Source organism: Eublepharis macularius, chromosome 4 (genome assembly GCF_028583425.1).
Source record: "Eublepharis macularius isolate TG4126 chromosome 4, MPM_Emac_v1.0, whole genome shotgun sequence".
Lineage (NCBI taxonomy): Eukaryota > Metazoa > Chordata > Lepidosauria > Squamata > Eublepharidae > Eublepharis > Eublepharis macularius.
Window position 1 is genome coordinate 88,362,594 of NC_072793.1, and position 22,158 is coordinate 88,384,751.

At 39.6% G+C, this 22,158-nt stretch overlaps 1 protein-coding gene across 2 annotated transcripts in view; it reads left to right on the forward strand.

Annotated features, from left to right (window-relative positions):
- ITK (IL2 inducible T cell kinase) overlaps positions 1-18,565 on the forward strand; it is a 56,297-nt gene extending 37,732 nt beyond the window's left edge. Inside the window, exons 10-18 of one of the 2 annotated variants that reach the window (XR_008596913.1) lie at positions 3,839-3,975; positions 6,402-6,476; positions 7,784-7,955; positions 9,278-9,494; positions 10,158-10,222; positions 11,460-11,578; positions 12,813-12,970; positions 15,175-15,806; positions 16,721-18,565. Coding sequence is in view for 1 of the 2 variants with exons in the window: in XM_054978411.1 (XP_054834386.1) it covers positions 3,839-3,975; positions 6,402-6,476; positions 7,784-7,955; positions 9,278-9,494; positions 10,158-10,222; positions 11,460-11,578; positions 12,813-12,970; positions 15,175-15,258 (1,027 nt within the window). In the remaining variant the exon portion in view is untranslated. Of the gene's footprint in view, positions 1-3,838; positions 3,976-6,401; positions 6,477-7,783; positions 7,956-9,277; positions 9,495-10,157; positions 10,223-11,459; positions 11,579-12,812; positions 12,971-15,174 lie in introns of both variants that reach the window. The other variant, XM_054978411.1, reaches the window with a different exon arrangement.
- The last annotated feature ends 3,593 nt before the right edge of the window (positions 18,566-22,158 follow it).

The window sequence follows — 22,158 nt, forward strand, 5'->3', positions numbered from 1 at the left end:
TTTTAACAACATTTTAAAAGACCACTATAGCCAAATATTTTGCAACAGATCGAGTTATTTCTAGATCAAAATCTGCTAATAATATACTACCCAGGACTGGAGATGGGCACGAACAGCAATATGAACAAAAAAAGCCACAAACAACCCAATCAGCTGTTCATGAACAAGCTGTTCGTGAGGCCCCATTCTAAACAAACAGGTGGTCGTTGCAAGCCTCATTCGTTGCTGTTCATTGCTGTTGGTCAAGCCAGACAGTCTGGCACCTGCTAGCAATTTCCTTGACAACTTAGGCAGGGATTGTCTGAACTCTGTCTGAACTTCTGCTATTGCCCTGGAAACCCCAATCTAAGCTCAATTTAGCTTGATAGGCAGGTCTTCCTTTCAAGTGTGGTGCTCCAAATTTGTTACAACAAGGAAGCAAAGACCAGGGGGGAGGAGGGCTCCCAGCTCTGGCTTTGCAGACAGTGGAGAGGGAGAGAGACAGCTGCTGTTGGCATTTTGATAGAGTGCATTGGAGCTTGAATTTTCTTTGTATGTGGTGGGATAGGGATCTACCCCTTCAAGTTCCAGGGCTGCTGCCAGGCTCTGGGCAAAGCTATTATTTATTATTGGTACCTTTCCTGCTGCCTGCTCAGGTAAGGTTTCTGGGAGTGGTGCAGTAGGGATCTTGACTTGGATGATGGCTGGAGGAGAGCCTGCTGGCTCCCACGAACAGCCAACCACAAATATGTTCATGAACAGGGCCATGTTCGTGGTTGTTTGTGAGTCCCTGTTCGTGGATGGCAACGAACAATGAACATCATGTTCTGGTTTTTTTTTCTGTTTGTGCCCATCTCTACCCAGGACTCAGCAGGAAGCTGATATTTAGACAGAATTGGGACAATCCAAAGAGCCCTGGAGATAGTCCATTTATTACAGTATAACAAAAGGTTATACCGTATTGTACTAGATTCACAGTCACAAAAGTGGTCTGAAAATGGGATTTTAGTGAATCGTCCTCTCAGTTCTGCTTTTGGCAGAACATTTAATCTGGCAAACATGAAAGCATGCCTATGACTAGGGCTTGTAAGGAATTTAAAATATGAGGGGAGGGTCATACGGGGAGGGATCTCTAATGCAAAAGTGGAGCATACATGCCTGGCCCGGATTAGTGTGCTGACACGGTCAAGGTCAATCACCCTCATTCTGATTAAGCTTCAGTGCTTCTTGATTGTCCATGTTCTCAAGAGTTATGGGGAAAGGCCCAGGAGCTCAAGCCACTATCTACACATCTCTCCCAAGCACTTCTAAAATTGTCTTCCTTCATAAAGTGTAGAAGCCCCCTTTGGGCATTGCGTACAGAAAAAAGTACCTTCAATTTCAGGTAAAATGCAGTAATCCAGGGTCTAGATTTGAATTAACACTGTACAAACTCTACTCTGAGTGCAGTTTCTGTGACAGAGCTAGGCACTCCTGCCATCCATCGCAGGAACTGAAGAACTGTATAATCCAGAGACTCAGAAACTCCTTTTATCCAAATGGCTACCCCAAACAAAACCTGAGGAACTGTTTTAGCATTAAAAGCTTTAATAGCTGCAGGTACAAACTGAACTCCTTTTAAATAAAACAGAATATTAAAAGAGCATTTGTATTGGTCCTCGCAATTTCAGTTGCTGAGCAAACATGGGCTTTCTAGGTGAGATTATGATTAAATGTTACTCCCAGATCTTTGAAATGAACCACTTGTTCTATTTTCCCTCCCTTAACAAGCCAAGTCCTCTGTCTGGAACAAGTCCTTTTTGAGAAAATCGTTATTTATCATAGATTTATCATAATTTACAGATAGTCCTCCCTCAATACAATAATCAATAAACTCAAATAATGCCTTATGAATATCAGCTTCTGATCTAGTTAGTAGCACCATGTCATCTGCATAAAGCAGGACAGGGGTTTCATGTCCAGCCAATATAGGTACATGAAGTGATAACTTTTGGAGGTAAAGAGTCATGTCGTTTACTTAATAGTTAAGAAGTAGAGGGGCTAAAAGATAGCCTTGTTTGACACCTTTGAATAGGGAAATAGGACCAGCCAGTTGGCCCTCTGGTCCACAGTGAATTTCTGCTGTTGGATTCTCATACAATTTAAAATTAACCAAAGTAGCCCTATTGTTATTTTAGCTAATTTAGCCCAAACGCGGCATCTTGGGACTGAATCAAAGGCAGCTCTAAGATCCATAAAAGCTGCATAGAAATGCCTTCCTGGACTTAATGCTACATAAGATTACACAAGATCCAAAATGCCATGAGCTGAGTTCTGCTCATAAAGCAAAAATTTATTAATTCCATACTGTTTTGTATCAACTGGTAGGTGGGTAGGTAGGTAGGTAGGTAGGTTGATGAGATCATGGTGGACCAGCTTGGACAGCAGGAACAGCTTTGGACAAAGCTTGAGGGATGCAGTGGTTTGAGGGGATTGATGGAAATCAGCTTCATGTCTTGCATGAATACCCTTCTGTTCACTGCAAACTTGGATCCAAACCATAGGAAGTTTCTTTGGTCAGCTCGAAAACATGCAGATGAATTGTGAAGTATGCATATACGTTATTATTTCTGTTCAACTCTCAGCATAAAAAATACGCCTGTTCTGAAAATCATTTTGATTATATTGGCCTGATGCAGCAATAAAACATTTAATGACATGAGAAATGTAGGAATGATTGAAGATCGGAGAGGGATATCAGTGGGAGACAAGGAAGGCACTCACATTCTTACGGCGTTCTGCTGAAGGCCTATTTTTACATTACTTCAGTGGCGTGGGAGCCACTGCAACAAGGCTCCTTGCCATGCCATTCTGGTAACAAAGGAGCCATGAGATAATTTGGTAACGGCTTCCCATACAGCTGTTGCTAGGGTCATGCTTGAAAGAAAAATTGTGTCTCCATTTTCACTTTAAAGATCCCATTTGTTTGGATTATTATACGTTTTAATTATACGTGTTTCATATTTCATTAGCTATTCCTTATTTTGTTTTTGCCATTCATTTCAGGTCTCCATTTATTTTAGTGGGAGACCAGTCAGTCTTCTCCTGCCTTTAACATTTCTGTTTTACATCCAAATGGCATGTAATTTTCAAGCATCCTGCTAGCACATCAGGCCATCAGACCTGCCCTTTTCCAGTAAGATACAACAAAGGAAGCTCATTTTAGACACAATTTTAAAAGGGGGGGGGTATAACCTATATACTTCCTATTTGTCAAATGTGCCTGTTGCCAAATGGAGAGTTTTCTTCCCTCTTTCTTGTATCTTTTCTGATGTGCCAGCCAATGTACTCAAAGCAAAATGCCTCAAATACATTGCTTTGTATTACAATGGAAAAACTACTGGGAAACAAAATAAATGAAGTTTTTCATTGGTTTCTCACTTGTTTTGATTTCCCCCCCCCCCATTCATTTCTGTTAAAAGAAAAAAATGAATGGGGCGCATCCCTAATTGTTTTATACAAGACTGATGTCCCCCTCACTGGAAACTGAACCTCTCATGCTGAGGTAAGGTGTGATGAAGAAGATGGAAGTTGAAGAGTACATCATGCTTTTGAAAAAATATCAAACCCATCTACTCTGAAGTGTATAATTCTAATGGTTTTATGTATTCTAATGGAAATAGCAGAAAGAAGTAAACTGGTTTTATTATGCTTGAGGCTGCAGAGACCATTAATGTTGCTTTATTGTCTTCAGAGGTATGATTTATGTCATAACTGCAGTGTGTGCCCCAAGTTTTGTTGTTGCTTGATCATTTGTTCCTCTGCCCTACTTTGAGCTTTAGTCATCTCTACACAAACTTGAAAGACTGTTATTTTTTAGCAATGAGAACAATCCAGTTATAAAGCATTATCACATCAAAGAGACATGTGACAGCCCCAAGAGGTACTACCTGGCAGAGAAGTATGTCTTTGACTCTATCCCGGAAATGATCAACTATCATCGTCACAATGCAGGAGGTAAGTAGAAGCAGTGGAGGGGGAGGGAGAAAGAGAGAGAGAGGAAACAAGTTTGAAATATTTCAAAGTTTCTTCGGAAAAGAAGTTTCTCAAAATAATCAATTCAAATTTATCTTTTAAACTTATTCAACTACTGTGAAAATAAACAGTGCTTTTTAAATGCTAAGAGAATCATCGAATGTAATCTGTAAAAGTTTAGCTGAATTTTATTATAGCAATCCAAAATAACACAAAATAATGATTGCAAGCTTTTAAGCTCCCTAAAACACTTAATTTAGCTGCATATTAAGTGCAACAACATCAACAAGATGGGGGTGAAGAGAAGAAATATGCTTTATGGCATATTAGAAATTTATCAAACCCTTCTTCAGCACTATTGATATCTATGAAGTTGGGAATCAGATAAAGAAGAAAATACATGGTAATCTTTACATTATGAGGGAAAATAATTTTAGGTGATGCACTAAATTGAATATAAACGCTCCATATAACTACGGCATAAATCTTACTACCTGAATATTCTGAGCAAAATCTCGTATGTTCTACTAGGAAGATTTTTCAAGGAAATTAACATGCTTCTTTTACATTTTTTACATCAACCGGGAAATTCAGTGGCCTCCTTTGGAATATATGAGTGGCAGCCCAGATATAACTGATATGTTGGTAATGGCAGCGTGACAACACAGTAGCCATCTTAATGAATGCTTAGGCACTGCAAACATGAGCAAGCTATAAAAATACCATAAGAGAAGTTACCCTCAGGAGTTAGCATAGTCCATAGTGTAATGAAACAAGAATAAGGAAGATAGGGTGTGCTTGGAACAACCCCCATGGAAACCCCAAGAATGGACTCATAACATCTGCTGAGGAATTTCAGTGTTCTGTCAGCTGAGAGTAAAGGAATCATGCAACTCCCCCCCCCCACACACACACACAAACTTTGCAAGCACAAGAGAAGAAAACTTCATGGAAGACATGGTCACTCATACAATCTACACTCCCTCCTTTGTCATCAAAAGCAATCTTTCAGAAAGGATTTTGCATTTTTTGCATTCTTTTGCATTTACAACTCTGCAATTGTAAATTGATCAAGTGGAAGGGTTTCAGCATATACAGAATAACACCAGAGTTGATAATGATCAATATCAAGATCTAGTATACTGTTCCCTGATATTTCAAAGCTGTTCAGATGTGATCCTTGTACTCTTAAGAATTTTATCAGGATATTACATCGTCTCTATATTACAGTGTTAAGGAACAGGAAGTTCTAAACCTCAAATCCCAGGTACACAGAACTATGTCTCGATTCAATTTCAGTGGCTTACCGGTCAGATTCTCCCTTTTTTCCTGCTCTTTTTCCTGCTGCATATCCAAATACCCCAACTTCTAATCTCAACCTGAATTAACTCAAGACATCCAATGGATACAGAAACATGCACTAAGTGTCCGTACTAAGTAGTTTCATTTACATGGCATATGGCTTGGCTGGTAGAAAGGAAACCCAGAAAGGAACAGTGGGTGTGCATCTGCTTTTCATGTGCCACCCTTCCTAGCTACGCCAGTCATCTTGATGCAGAGTACCACAATTTAAGACCCTTTGCTCCCCCATTCAGAGTGAAGAGACAGACACAAGACTTGGGTATAAATCTGGGCCATTTATTAACCAACATTAAATTTAATAATGGCAAGGGTATCACTAGTGATAGGTTTTCTAGTATTTGCCTTAGTAGCCATTTCTTTGCTTTTGTATGTAATTTTGACAAAACCTTGTGTTAGATCTTAAGAGGTTAGAGATTGGCATTTACCTCTGCACTGCCAATGGGAGATTGCAAGCCTGACTTCTCTTGTTGTTGTTTAGTGATTGTAGTAATCTGAACATTGATCATTGCTTTTCTTGCTATTCCATTGTATGTCTATCTCACTTTAATAAATCCTTTTCATGATCAAGTAAAGGAATCAGCTCACTGGTTGCTTTGAGGTGATGTTGATTCCTCACTAGATCAAGTTGTAACATGGGAGGGTTGAGAGATCTCCCTTCCTTCAGTAAGTAGTTCCTCCTCTGGCAACAAGGGACAGCACCCCCACAGGACACCAGTATAGGTAGGATGAAAGACCTGTCATATGTTCACCCTAGTGGTAGTGTTTGGTTTGCACTTCGAACGCTCTCAGAGGGATGCCTCTAGATGTCAGGGAAGAAACTTAGGTAGCCATTCAGGTAACAACTGATCTTCTGTTTTTGACACTAACAAAAATATGGCTAGTTATTTCAAATTACTGTGTGAAATGTTGTCCAAATCTGCCTCTATGCTCTTGTGTTCTTTTGGATCCTTCTATCATGTACTATGCCCCTTCCTAGTATTCCTTCTATCAGTTCTCCCTGGCACTTCTTTCCCTCATTCCATCTTTTATTTATCTTGATAATACAGGTCTTGTTACTCGTTTACGGTATGCTGTTTGCTCCTGGAGAGAAAAAGCCCCTGTCACTGCTGGTCTGAGTTATGGTAGGCAGTCTTGATTAGTTTGATCGAACTGTATTTGTTATTCAGTTGCATCTCATATGGAAAAATAAGTTAAATAGTCTAAGGGATTGTGGCAGGATCAAATTATTCCTTACATTGATTTGCCCCTATGGAGGTTCATGGTGTAGTCTTCTTAAAAATAAATTAATACTATTCTTAAGATTACAAAAGACAGAATCATAGAGCTGGAAGAGATCAAAAAACCCACACTAGCATCCAGTGATTCACAGGTCATTATATAAATTCATATCTTGTTTTGTGTTTATTTATTTATTTATTTTTGATTTTTATTCCGCTCTCCCCACATTTCCAGCAGGCTCAGGGCAGATTACAAAATACATAAAGGTTAAAATATATAAAACAGTTGTTATAATTAACAATTCTAAAAACATCCAATTTACAGTTAAAATACAATTATATATATCAACATAGCAGCACAGGATTCCACTGATCAAATTTAAAACAACTTCAGAGTACCTCTGCATTCAAGAGCTTTTTTTTTAAAATGGGGGTATTGGTGGTGGGGAGGGCCCAATCCCTCATCAACCGGCTGGGGGGCTCTGCCTAGCATTGCCCATATGCCTGGCGGAACAGCACCATCTTGCAGGCCCGGTGAAAGGATAACAAATCTTGCCGGGCCTTAGTCTCTTCAGACAGAGCGTTCTACCAGGCTGGGGCCAGGACTGAAAGTTGTTCCATAAACAACTTTAGAGACTGACAATGCAATCCCAAATGCAACCCCTTCTAAATCTATTAAAATCAATGGTCTTCAAAGGATACAACTCTGAATAGGATTAGACTGCAATAGTTGTTCTATAGTTATAGATTACTTGAACAAAGAAGTCATGATCCATATTATAAGTGAAGACAACTAGATAATCTTAGGAAAAATTTCCTTTCTGAACCATAAATAAGTCCTTTTGAAACCCAACACTGCTCCTTTAACCCACTCTAAAATATGAAGTAGTCTCAGTGAACTAACAGAAATCTAATCTCAAAACTTTTTATATTCCTTTTATATAAAAAGGATAACAACTGGAAAGTTTGAGATCTCTTAACGAGTATTATGCTAGGACCTTCAAATCCAAAGTGCTGAAATATTCTCTGAAGCTAACCACATTCTCATTAGTGATAAGGTTAAGTAACTAAATAAATAAAACCATTCAAGATCCTAAAAAGTCATTGTAACTATTGGTATATATAGATAAACCCACTATTGTACTCAAGATTTTTTTCCTTCTTAAAAGCAGTAATCAGGATTTAGAGTGTTTATCTGCTTCCTCTTCTAGGAAAATGGATGATAAACCCACAGGAACTGACTTTTGACCAGGAAATTGGTGTAGGCGAGTTTGGGGTAGTACATCTTGGCTTCTGGCTTCAGCAGATGAAGGTGGCCATAAAGACTATTCGTACAGGAGCAATGTCACAAGAGGACTTTATTGAAGAGGCCCAGGTCATGATGTAAGCAACACAAAACTCCACTAAGATGAACAACGTTGTATCATATCTTCAGAGAGCAATGCTGAGTGAACCTAATGATGCCTGACATTTAGGTACCATTATCTTGAGCATGGAGGTGTTCAGCTGTTATTTTGAATGTTGTGATTGATTGTTTTAGCTGGCTGAAAGTTACTGATTTCATACTGAAATGAAATACTTAGATTAGCTCTCAAACTTTTGCTCATGCTAAGAATCCAATGCGGCCCTTGATGCTAAAGAATACGGTGGAAATATTGTGACATAACTGGTACTCATTTAAATGAAAATATGTTAGCTGAAATCATAACTATATCATTTGTATAGCTACTACTAAGGCAAAATTCCATAAGCTAGACTATCTCATGCATGTTCCCACAGAGACACAGAGACGGCTAAGATACTATATTTTACTTGGTTAGATTTGCTACACAAGGATTTTTTTTCTACACAGAAATCATCTTCAGCCAAAGAAAAGTCCTGGATTAGATCCACTGGAAGAAATTCACACATGCAACTGGGGAGGCAGTTTTCACTGATTTTCCCCCTGCTGCAGCAGCTATTCAGATCTGCCCCCCATGCTACTCCTGGGGAGTCCCCCATCCCCCAGGAGTGGTATTTCAGGGGACATTTCAGACTGCAGCGGGAATGGGAGAGGATGAGGTCATGCTTTCAAGCACAGAATTTAGATACTTTCCAGTCCACTGTGTTGTAACATAACTATACTGAATGGGGTTAGCAAGTACTTCAAATAAATGTGAAGCAATATTTATTTATTTACATTATTTATAGTCTGCCTTTCTCACTGAGGCTTAAGGCAGATTGCATAGTATGAGTCAGTACAGTCAATTTCAAAGACATTTCAATAAACAATGTAATAAGATATATAAATGCAAATTTGCAAAGATGCATCAATCCCTAGTAGGAAAGAGTCTTACACTTGTTATTCAGTGTAAGACTGTATTGCGTTAGAAAAAAAAGATATTTTATAGCTGGTATTTGTTAGGGAATAGGTTAGGTTTAACCTATTTCTCCTGCTTTAGCTCTTGCTTTATGGACAATAGGGGGTAAGTCAGTGATGTTTTATTTATGTACCTAAAAAGTGAACAGTTGATTTTACATTTCAAGAGTTGTACAGAGAGAATGCAACTTGAAATGGCCTAGGAAATGACCTATCATCCCATACCTGCCTTGCTTCTTTCACATTTTTTTTACTCCTTCCTTAAGTTTCCTACTGAGTAAACCCATATTTTGGTTTATGAAAAGACTGTACAGGCCATCACTAATCCCTCCTTTTGTATTGGCAGGAAGCTGTCTCATCCCAAATTAGTCCAGCTTCATGGTGTGTGCATGCAACAAGATCCCATGTGCCTTGTGTTTGAGTACATGGAATATGGCTGTTTGAGTGATTACCTAAAGAGGCAACGTGGAAGCTTCTCAAAGGAAGACCTTTTGGGAATGTGCCAGGATGTATGTGAAGGAATGGCTTATCTGGAACAAGTGTCAATCATCCATAGAGATCTGGTATGCCTGGGTCTGTCTTGACTTATACTCAGTATATCTTAAAGAAGGAATAAAAGGAAATCATGACCCCCAGATAATCATTAATTTCTAACAATTAAAGCTGTACCAAGTATTTTTTCAATTTAAATTTTCAGCTCATAAGTAGTGTGATTTCAGAGTGGAGAATTTTTTCTCTTTGATTCTGAGAATATTCATATGTTTTCTATCTTATTTAGTACCATTGTTTCCCTTATTTACATCTGTTGTTTCAGCAACTTTTTTTTCTTCTGGTTAGTGCTTCGTTTTTCATCATACAAGGACAGTTACAGCCAATTGGGGAGCATATATTGTGTGGTGAATGAGATTTGGTTATGCGATTACATCAGTCAGGACAAACAAAGTCAGTTGACAGAAAGAGCAAAACTTTCTTGAATGAGCCACTTAGGAATCATGCAGTAAAAAGAACGATGTAACTACATGTCCACTCAGATTTGGTATGTGATAATCACTGAAAGCAAACAAAGCCAGATGATAGAGACAGCAGAGAGGGCAATGCAAATTTTCACAGGCATTTCTAAAAAAATTTCAGGATGTGTGTGTGCATGCACTTTTGGGTCCTGAAAAAATATTCCGGAAAGCTGGGCCCTATTAATTGATAATCTTCTTTTTCTCATGTTTTCATAGGCTGCTCGGAATTGTCTGGTAGGAGAATTCCATGTTGTCAAAATATCTGATTTTGGAATGTCACGGTAATTTGAACTTCATATGCATAACTAACCATTTACTCCACTGGCGAAATTCCATCAATGTTGATCCTCCTTTCAAGTGCATCTAACATCAAGCTTATTGTGGTGATAAATTCAACAGCTGGTCTGAAGTTCATATTATTGCTATAATTTCTTCTACTTCCTCCTTCTTCCTCTTTATGGATAAACAATAGCATAAGAGGTTGTGTGAGAAAGGCATCTATTTCCATACTTTACTCATTGATAGTTTATATTGTCATCTCTGGTTAAACAAGTTTTAGAAGTTTGGGTAGTATTACAAAAAAAAGAGAAAAGATGCATGCATGCAAGGACAATATTTAAATATGTGGACTTGCCACAGATAACGAAACTGCTGTTAATTCTTGAACAAGGGGACTGTAAACCACTGCCCACTGAGTCAAACAGTTCCCCCTGGGACTTTCTCAGGTCAGGAAAATGGCATGGATGGGAAAGCTGAAGCCTGTTTTCCAAGTACACCACAGTCATGATCTGAACCAGGCACCATATATTGAGAAACTGAGGTGAACCTGCATCTCACATCAGACCAGGGCTTTTTTTCAGGGGGAACGCGGGGGAACGGAGTTCCGGAACCTCTTGAAAATGGTCACATGGCTGGTGGCCCCACCCCCTGATCTCCAGACTGAGGGGAGTTGAGATTGCCCTCCGCGCCACAGAGTGTGGCGCGGAGGGCAATCTCAACTCCCCTCTGTCTGGAGATCAGGGGGTGGGGCCACCAGCCATGTGACCATTTTCTCTGAGGGCAACCCATTGACTTCCACCACCTCTTTTCCCAGAAAAAAAGCCCTGCATCAGACTGTTACATAGGACACAGAGTGGAGATTCTGGGCCCAACCAGTGTATTCAGTAATATGCAAAGAAGGACAATGGCTGACTTGATGGAGTATTAGAGAGAGTAGAAGGTACACTTTTCCAGGCAGGCTTATGGAAGAAATCTTGTTTCCTCCAGACAGAATTACTTGATTATTGTTTAACCGCAGCATGCTTTCTTGAGACAAGACATCATATTACTGTTATACCACTGCTAGTAATTCACACTGAGAGTCATCATGGCAGTGGTATAAAATTAATCCACTAGCTGAGATTCTGAGCAGTAAACTTCATACTTGCAGCGCTTGTGTAGAACACTGAGTTGCAGCCTTTGTATCATGACAAGAATTATTATGATGCTTGTGGCACTAAACATGATGGTTTGTTCCAGGTATGTCCTTGATGATCAGTATACAAGCTCCATGGGCACCAAATTTCCCGTCAAATGGTCAGCACCAGAGGTTTTCTCCTATAGTCGGTACAGCACCAAATCTGATGTCTGGGCATTTGGTAAGAACCTTTAAGCAGGAAATTGCCATTCATAGAATCATTTAGAATTCTTAATCTTGTATATCCTTTTCTAGCTCAGTTGCGAATCCTATCCAGGTAAGAAGGTTTAGCTGAATTCTACCTCTCTTCTACCATAAGAAGACTTTGATATCTATGAAAACTAATTCAGGGATGTAGATTATTTTAAATGTTTCATAAGGACTGGAGGACATTTGCTGACACCAGCACTGTCTGTGAGTCTTCATAGCATTGTTTGCATAAGAGGATTCCTCTGTCATGTCAAAGCTTCAGCTTCTGATGCTTTCCTCATTGCTACTCTCCACTCTTTTAATATTTTCTACTTGGCTATAAATCCTATTTGTGACCTAAAGAAAAACATCCTGGACATGTGAACTAGGTTGAATCTATTAGCAATAATCTCTAGGACAATTTAATAATTTAGTTTATTCTTTGATCATAGGAAAAATATTTCCTATGAATGCTTTTAAAGTGTATTACTTAAGAAGATGTTTCCTTGTCTGACAACCAGCACAGTTTAGCTGAATTGAACAGGAAATTGATTTACAGAAATGACAGCTATTTGCATTGCATTCAGCGGACTGTAATTAATATTTCTGTCAAAGAAAAATATTGGTTTGGGCAGAATCAAAATAAAACATTGCCATTTTGCTAGCTTATTTTGAATTGATCCCTAGTGGTTTCAAGTTTTGTCTCTAGTGTTATGAAACTATAAAACTTTGAATTGAAAAACCAGATTGTTTGCTTCAGTCTGTATTCAGCTCAGGAAGGCAGTGTTAAAACGTTTTGCCCAGGAACAACCCGATCTTGATTCCAATGAAGAAATAACAGTCAGGCTGAAATAATGCTTACCAAATAGTTAATCTCGTCGAACAAAGTGGAACTTATTTCTGAGTAAACATGCATAAAATCCAACTACATTACAAAAAGAGATTAAATTATTAAGATGAGATCATATATCAGTTATAAAGCTGGATACAAATATTTCCAGCTCTTGTGTAGCCACAGTAATAAGAAACATCACAATACATATCAGCAGAGGCAAACAGATAATCAGAGAGCTGGTAGGGATATTTGGATAAGAGAGCTCCTCTCATTTATTCTCATTGGGAAAATGATCTTAATGGTGTCTGAAGACAGCTATAAGGAAAAGATGGATTAGGAACTTTAACAATACCATGATGCTGCGCTAGAAATTATATTTTCTTTGTTTCAGGAGTGTTGATGTGGGAGGTGTTCAGTGAAGGCAAAGCACCTTATGAGAATCGGAGCAATGCTGAAGTAGTAGAAGAAATCAGTGCTGGTCTCCGCTTGTATAAACCCAGACAAGCCTCCAATACTGTTTACAAGCTCATGAGAAATTGCTGGAGTGAGGTCAGTGCTGTAACAGGTGCGGGTTAGCTCAGGCAAGGCAAGGACTCAGCAAGCTACCTCATAACAGAGGATCCAATACAGCCCTGGCCTTTACATGGGAAATGAAGAATAGAGAGCAAGTGAAATCCAAACTTAAAATGCCATTCAGTATTCTTTAAAAAAAATTAAGACTTAGAATGTTCCATTTGTCAGTTGTTCATTGTTTGCAAGATATGATTATCAGTAAAATTTAATTTTAAAGGATTTCAAAGAAAATGAATGTAATGCAAAAGATTAAGGAGCAGTTATATTTTACACAAGCCAATATTGTTGAGACCTGACCAACCCATGTACATCTGACACCAGGGATGCCCAAACTATAGCCTCCAAGCTGATGATGATCCATGAATCTTTTTTATCCAGCAAACGGAGATTTTTTTTAAAAAAAATGAGACCAGGGGCTGCTGAGGGCTTAAGAAAACTCCATACCTCTGACGGCATGCCTGGAAGTAAAGGTGGACATGACTGAATTTCTGTGAAGCCAACACCACTGTGCCTCAGACAACCATCTATAAAAGGGAGACTCTATCCCCCTTTACAGGTCCTAGAACATCTTCTCACATATGGTTCAATGCCAAGATGCTGTTCTCTCTCTGTAGAGCCAGTCTATAAGTCAAATTGATTTGGATGGCTGTAAAATTGTTCCCAGTCAATGGGAAAGATGAATACTGAAGATGAATTTATGCAATAATTATTGGTAGGAAATGTTAACCTAACTTTGGTCCATTCTTTGTCCACATTGAAGCTTTATTCTGAAAGTAATCCCGTATGTTCAGATTCATAGTTAACCGTGTTTTTTAAAAGAAATATTTTAAAATATATTTCAGGGCAGGATAGTGGCCTGTACCCTACTGTTCTGCTCAGCGCTCTGCTCACTCTCCAGCCTAAGGAGCCAACTTGAATGGCTCTTTCTCTGCAGAGGAGCCATAAATTGGAGAGAAATTCCTGAGCAAAATGGCAGGAAATATAACATGGGACCACTTTCAGAATAAAAGCTTCCCTGCAATTTTCTCATTCCATAGTTAATTTTCCTATCAAATCACTGGCTAGAAAGGAGAAAGCTCATTTGCTACCAGAGAAAGGAAAGAGGATAATTTGGCAATAGATCCAGAGGAGTTAGCCATGTTAGTACCAACATTGTCCATTTGCTCTGTACATTGGACAAACCAGCCAACCTCTGTGCAAAAGAATAAATGGACACAAATTTGATATTAAAAATGGCAACACCCAGAAACCAGTGGGCGAACACTTCAGTCTACCAGGACAAGGACTTAAAGGTCATCACAGTTCAGCAGAAACTTTTCAAAAACAAAATCCAACCAGAAGCTGCTGAATTGGAATTCATATGTAAATTTGACTCAGTTAGACTTGGATTGAAGAGACTATTAATGGTTATCTCATTAGCAGAAGTAACTGCCTTTCAGACATTCTATTCAGATTCAGCTATGGAGGGGAGGGGTCACACCCAGCCTGGATTGTGCACTCCACCTCTTTCATGACTTTTGCAACTGATCTACATTTACTCCCTCCCTCCCCTCACCACCTATATATATATATATATAGCCATACATAGCCACATAGCCATATATATATGGCCAGTTTCTCCATACCCTCCATGCATCTGACGAAGAGAACTGTGTTTCTTGAAAGCTTATGCTACAGTAAAGTTGGTTAGTCTTAAAGGTGCTACTGGACTCTTTATTATTTTGGCAATAGGAGACTGAAGGTCAAACTAGATAAGATTTCCCACCTTCTTTTAAAGATTAATTACATCATGCATAGCCCTGATATGGATTAGTGCTACACAGGGAAGGAGAGGAGGGTTTATTCTTTCCACCTGTGCACAATTTGCCTATTGGACCTTCCTCCCCACTCTTTTTCCTTTCAAGGCTAATAGGAGCACAGCAGGAGAAGTTTCAATTGGTAAAATGATGCAAAGGAGTAGTATCCCTTTCCCACCCTCGTGCAGCCTCAGTCTGAATCTCAGCATCTCATCTGCTTTGACCCTGATCTGACTATTTCACGTATGATCCCTATTGTTACACAACCAAGCCTGCAATATACTCTCTTTGTTTGTTTCAAGAGGTTTTCAGTATTGCTTTCTAATTGTTACTGGCCTTCACAAAGTAGTATTTAATGTGGCTTTTTCATATTTTCCCCTTCAGAAGCAAGATGACAGACCAACCTTCTCTACCCTGCTTTACCAGCTCAATGAAATCTCTGACTCTGATCTGCAGCCAATGTTTTGAAGGGCTTTTTAGCTCCTGAAACAGACAACATATGAAAAACATGCCTATTCTTATACATGTGCCAGCCAGATTTTTCCATCATAGAAATCTTCTGGGGACAACCAGCTTGGGACAGAAATTCTTACAGGAATTGCTCTCACTGCTGCAGATTGAGAAAATGGGTAGTGTCAATTGCTTTCAGGATTGTCTGAGAATTGGACAGACTAGTCAGTGAAGATCCCTGAGTCTTATTTTCCAGTGTTATTTTTCTATCATATCAGAATAATAATGCTTATGGTGAGGCAAATAGCCACTGTTTTACAAAGATAAAACCATTTATTTATTGAAAAGTGTTCCAGATGATGAGAAACTGACATACGACCTCCCCCCCTCCACACACACACACTGTTCAAAACTGTTTGAAGCTGAAAGGGAATATTCAACTAACATTTTTGCAGTAGATCTGAAACATGATCATTGTAAAAGGAAATTACACAAGTTATCATATAAGATGGGTCACAACAGCAGGAACAGCTGGGCCTAAGAACTGCATCTTGTGCTCTGAAAAGGTCAGGAATGGTCTGTCTTCTGTTAGTTCTCAAGTGTGATATCCATAGATGTGTCAATAAAAAAGAATTGCACTTGTATGAATGGTGGTGGTACAAACTTTTAAAAAGTGGATTTTAGACATAAAGAAAAAATCTTTAACTAAGTTTTAATTCTGACGTTTTATGTTGCCATTTGATGGCAATTACCTAAGTATTTATCATTTGGCTGAATATGTGCACTTCATAGACTTTAAAAGAAAAAAAATCATTAATCTAGAGTAGGATTCAAGCAAAATAATCATTATCTATGTAGAAATTAGATATCAAAAGGAAGATCTGGAAAATACACCCTCATTTAAAATTTTAACTCAATTTATTTTGTCTATTAAATATTATGCAGCCTCAATTTCCAAAGTAAAGAGAGTGTTACTGTAAAACATTAAGCAATGCAATTTTTGCTCTTTCTGAAACTTTTCTCTTTGCCTGAAATAACAAATTAGTATAATTTTTCCATCTCACTTCTCTTGTGAGATGTTTCTTTTCTTTTTCTTTTTTGTCAGCACATGCTCTAGCCCTTGCTTGTTGGTTCATTGTTGTTGTTCACATACCTTTCTGCATGTTGTGTGATGACACATCATGTTTCTCAAAGCCGGTCTTCCTAGCATCCTAAAGGGAGCCTGATCCTTGGATGGAAAGACACAGCAGGTTCAAGGGCAGAAGAATTTAGCTGATGTAAACATAAACTAACAACTAGAACTTAATGAAGATACTTTGGCCTATCTCATGTGCCTCTTGTGAGCTTGTTTGTAGGCAGCCAATTATTATTTATAAGAGCAGTCAATTATATTTATTTAATTTTTTTAAAAAAATGAAATTAAACAATTGAAATTGTTCGAAATTGAAATTGTTCGGGATTTTCTCTTCCTTGGCTCAAGCATCAACCAAAAAGGAGACTGCAATCAAGAAATCAGAAGAAGATGAGACTTGGAAGAGCAGCCCTGAGGGAACTAGAAAAGATCCTTAAAGATAAGGCTGTCTCTCTGGGGACCAAGATCAAGAAAATCCAAACTATGGTATTCCCCATAACTATGTATGGCTGTGAAAGTTGGACAATGAAGACAGCTGACAGGAAGAAAAATGAATCATTTGAAATATGGTGCTGGAGGAGAGTTTTGCAAAAAGACAAATAAGTGTTCTAGAGCCAATCAAGCCTGAATTCTCCCTAGAAGCTTAAATGACAAAACTGTGGCTATTGTATTTTGGTCACATCATAAGAAGACAAGACTCTCTGTAAAAGTCAATAATGCTGGGAAAAGTGGAAGGCAGTAGAAGAAGAGGAAGACCTAAAATGAGATGGATTGATTCAATAAAGGAAGCCATATCCTCCAGTTTGCAAGATCTGAGCAAGTCTGTTAGTGTCCTATGTTAGGACACTGGAGGTCTTTTATTCATAGGGTCTCCATAGGTCAGAGGTGACTTGACAGCACATAACACACACAATTTGTTATTACATAGTAATAAAGAGGTGGGGGCATATAACAGATTTTCAGCTTAATGTGCCAAAATATCTTGGTCTGGCTCTGTTCCTATTTGTTCATTCACAATGTCAAGTTATATTATGCATTACTTTTTGTCCCCTAAATCATGACTTGTTTTAATGCTGAGAGTTATAGCACTGCTCCAGAAAGCAATACTATATTTATAGTTGTAGGAGTTAAGAAAAATATTTATTGGTTACAGCTTGTTGCCCTGACCTGGATAGCCCAGGTGAGCCTAGTCAGATTTCAGAAGCTAAGCAGAGTCGGCCTTGGTTAGTAATTCGATGGGAGACCTCCAATGAAGACCAGGGTTGCAGAGGCGGGCAATGGCAAACCACCTCTGTTAGTCTCTTGTCATGAAAATCCTACCAGAGGTTGCCATAAGTCAGCTATGACTTGAGGGTGCTTTTCACCACAGCTTGTTGCACAGTAGCATTAGAAAATAGTACAGGCAGTAGATGTTCACATTCAGTAAAGTTTCTATCAACTTTCTGGATCATAATATGTTGGTGGTTAGGCTAATGCAACACATTTAAAACAAAAGCCATGACTTAGCATACCTTTTGTGCCTAAGCAGCCTTCTGTCCACTTTGCTGATGGAGTTGTCCATCCTCTAATTTATTCATGACCACCTATTCTTACATTTTGACTATTGACACCTGGATCAGAGCAAAATATCATACTAATTTAGAGATAATTTGCTATCAGGATAATCTTTGATACATTTTTGCATTTTGGGATATCTTAAACTTCTAGTGTCTCATTAGAAAATAATCATATGCCTCTAAGTGAGTTTTCCCAACTGAAAACCAAGGGTTTGGGGTTTGGGTTTTTTTTTTGGTAAAGTCATGTTTCTTGAGGAGCCACTGACTTTTAAAAAGGCTTACCAAGATTATTTTAAAAAATGATGTTGCCCATCCTCTTCTTGCTGTAATCGTGCTAGCCCATATTATAATAGAAAAACTTTTTGAGGGGGAGGAATAACCTGTTTTCTACTCTCCACAGTCTAGGATTGTTATCCGCTACTTTAATGTGAAAGCATGTTTATGATGTGGAAAAAGAAACTTCTTTATGCTAATGAATCTGAGTGGAATTTTCAGATTAAATGAATGTACTTATTCAGCCATGTACAATTGTTTATTTACACTAGTGTAAACTGTACATATTGAGTGAGATTAAATTATATATATTGAAGACCATGTATGTCAAAATGTGCTGTTGAAAAAAAATCTTGTTAATAAACCTGCCTTCTATCTGTTGGTTTCCCATCCCTTCATTCTCCTGTGTTCTGCATTCCTCTTTCTTGTTGTGCTTTTATTAGTTTCATAACACATGTTGGGAAAAAATCCTGTCTGGCAGGTTTGTTGGGAAGATGGGATGAGTGCTGACACTTTTCAGTGTAATCCTAAAAAGTGTTACTCTAGTCTAAGCCCATTGATTTCAACATGTCTTCCTTACTTATGACAATATTTCTTATACCAAGAACTTCAGTAAACTGAAAAAGCTCAACATCATTTCTATTAGTAAAAATGCCTGAATTTCCAATGGACCAGATTTTAGTCTATGTGAGATTCTGAAGTAAATGTTATTGAACTTTTTCTTATTTGTTTTTAAAGGGTTCTAAAATGCATTGTATGTTTAATGTTAAACTAAGGAAACAGAATGTATTCTCACTTGAAGTTAATAGGATTATTCATTTGCATAAAGATAAATATGTAAAGCTATTCAAGAAGATTAGTCTCTAGATTTAATTATCTTTCCCCTGGATTCTATAAATTTCTATAACACCTGATTCACAAGGCAAGGAACACCAAAATAGAGATTATATGAGTATTTCGCTGTATCCATAGAACTGTCATGTCTGAAGAGGTCAGGATAAAAAAATCACTTCAGCAAAACAGAAGTGATCCACCTTCCAAATACAAATATTTTTAAAATTTTGACTCATAAAACAGAAAACACATCACTAGGGGTGTGCAAGCCAAACTTTTTCGGCTTTCTTGTTTCGGCTTTACCCGAAACAAGAATCTATTTCGGATAATGCCGAAAGCCGAAATGGCTAGCCGTTTCGGCTTTCGGCTTTGTTTCGGCTTTGTTTCGGCTTTCGGCTTTCAGCTTTCGGCTTTTTTCAATGGGAAAATGCCTCCGTCTTCCCGGGCGCCTGGGGGGAGGCATTTTCCCACCGAATCATCCCAAAATTGGTGGGGACCTTCCTCTAACCCCTCTCTAACAAACCCCCAAGTTTCAGACTGATTGGACTTTGGGGGGCCATGTTATGGCCCCCCCAAACCAGGTCCCCCTATCCTCACCTAAGTAAGGGAAAATTGAGCGTCTTTTTAGCTTGCTGCTGCTAATCTTCTTCATTATTTCCTATGGGAAAAAATGAAGAGGCAGGCTTCCTTTGCCAGGGGTGGCATTTTGCATGCAAAATGCCCCCCAACCCTCTGGGGCCCTTCTCCCACCTCTACTCCCACCCCCCACCAAGGCTCAGCCTGCTCCCACTTGGGGGGGCCATTGCATGGCCTCCCCAAGTAGGTGCTCTTTTCTCCACCAATTCCACCTGGGGGAGGCTTGTCTTGCCAGGGGTGGCATTTTGCATGCAAAATGCCCCCCAACCCTCTGGGGCCCTTCTCCCACCCTTCCTCCCACCCCCCACCAAGGCTCAGCCTGCTCCCACTTGGGGGGGCATTTCATGGCCTCCCCAAGTAAGTGCTCTCAGCCCCCAAAGTCCACCCCTTACAGCCCCACACAAACCCAATCCCCCCCAGCTGCCACACACAGGCCCAAATCCCAACATTAGCCCCTCACAGACCCAAATCCACCCCCAGCAGCCCCACACCCACCATAACCCCAGGAACAGGCTGGCAAAGGCCAGCCCTCTCCCTTTGTTCCCTATGCTGGGAACTTCTAAACTCTCTTTCCCTGGGCAATTCTGCACAGCCCAGGGGTGCCACAATGGTGGGCACACTTCTGAGTGCCAGCTGGTCCCTGTGAAAGAGCACCTGAAGCTCAGACACCCTCCCTCAAATTCCCCCACCACCTACACAGATGGCTGGCCAGCCAGCCCCATTGTTCCCTATGATGGGAACCAACTGGCACAACAAAGAATAAAACATGAACAACACAAAATAAAGTTTTTTAAAAATTATTTTCTCCCTTTCAAAGTACAAGTAGGCAAAGCATTATGACACATTACACCAGCAGTCCCCCACACAGAAAAATAACACAACTCACTTAACATCAGAGAATCACAAAAGCACAATTCCTGTCAAAAACACTTTATTTCTTGAACAGCTTTAGGTTACACAGCAGGGGGGGGGGACACACCAAAGGGCATTCCACCTCACAAAAATAACACAACTCACTTAACATCAGAGAATCACAAAAGCACAATTCCTGTCAAAAACACTTTATTTCTTGAACAGCTTTAGGTTACACAGCAGGGGGGCACACCAAAGGGCATGGCAGCAGTATCTTACACAAAAATAACACAACTCACTTAACATCAGAGAATCACAAAAGCACAATTCCTGTCAAAAACACTTTATTTCTTGAACAGCTTTAGGTTACACAGCAGGGGGGCACACCAAAGGACATGGCAGCAGTATCTTACACAAAAATAACACAACTCACTTAACATCAGAGAATCACAAAAGCACAATTCCTGTCAAAAACACTTTATTTCTTGAACAGCTTTAGGTTACACAGCAGGGAGTCACACCAAAGGGCATGGCAGCAGTATCTTACACAAAAATAACACAACTCACTTAACATCAGAGAATCACAAAAGCACAATTCCTTTCAAAAACACTTTTATTTCTTGAACAGCTTTAGGTTACACAGTAGGAGGGCACAACAGGGCATGATAGCAATGTATTACACAAACTAATACAACCCACTTCACCGTTTTTGACAGCAATTGTGTTTGGGTGATTCTCTGATGTGAAGTGAGTTGTGTTATTTTTGTGTAGTACACTGCTTTTATGCCCTGTTGTGCCTTCCAACTGTGTAACCTAAAGCAGTTAAAGAAATAAAGTGCTTTTGACAGCAATTTTTTTGGGGGTGATTCTTTGATGTGAAGTGAGTTGTGTTATTTTTGTGTAAGATACTGCTGCCATGCCCTTTGGTGTGCCCCCCTGCTGTGTAACCTAAAGCTGTTCAAGAAATAAAGTGTTTTTGACAGGAATTGTGCTTTTGTGATTCTCTGATGTTAAGTGAGTTGTGTTATTTTTCTGTGTGGGGGACTGCTGGTGTAATGTGTCACAATGCTTTGCCTACTTGTACTTTGAAAGGGAGAAAATAATTTTTAAAAAACTTTATTTTGTGTTCTTCGTGTTTTATTCTTTGTTGTGCAGTTGGTTCCCATCATAGGGAACAATGGGGCTGGCTGGCCAGCCATCTGTGTAGGTGGTGGGGGAATTTGAGGGAGGGTGTCTGTGCTTCAGGTGCTCTTTCACAGGGACCAGCTGGCACTCAGAAGTGTGCCCACCATTGTGGCACCCCTGGGCTGTGCAGAATTGCCCAGGGAAGGAGAGTTTAGAAGTTCCCAGCATAGGGAACAAAGGGAGAGGGCTGGCCTTTGCCAGCCTGTTCCTGGGGTTATGGTGGGTGTGGGGCTGCTGGGGGTGGATTTGGGTCTGTGAGGGGCTAATGTTGGGATTTGGGCCTGTGTGTGGCAGCTGGGGGGGGGGATTGCGTTTGTGTGGGGCTGTAAGGGGTGGACTTTGGGGGCTGAGAGCACCTACTTGGGGAGGCCATGAAATGCCCCCCCCCAAGTGGGAGCAGGCTGAGCCTTGGTGGGGGGTGGGAGTAGAGGTGGGAGAAGGGCCCCAGAG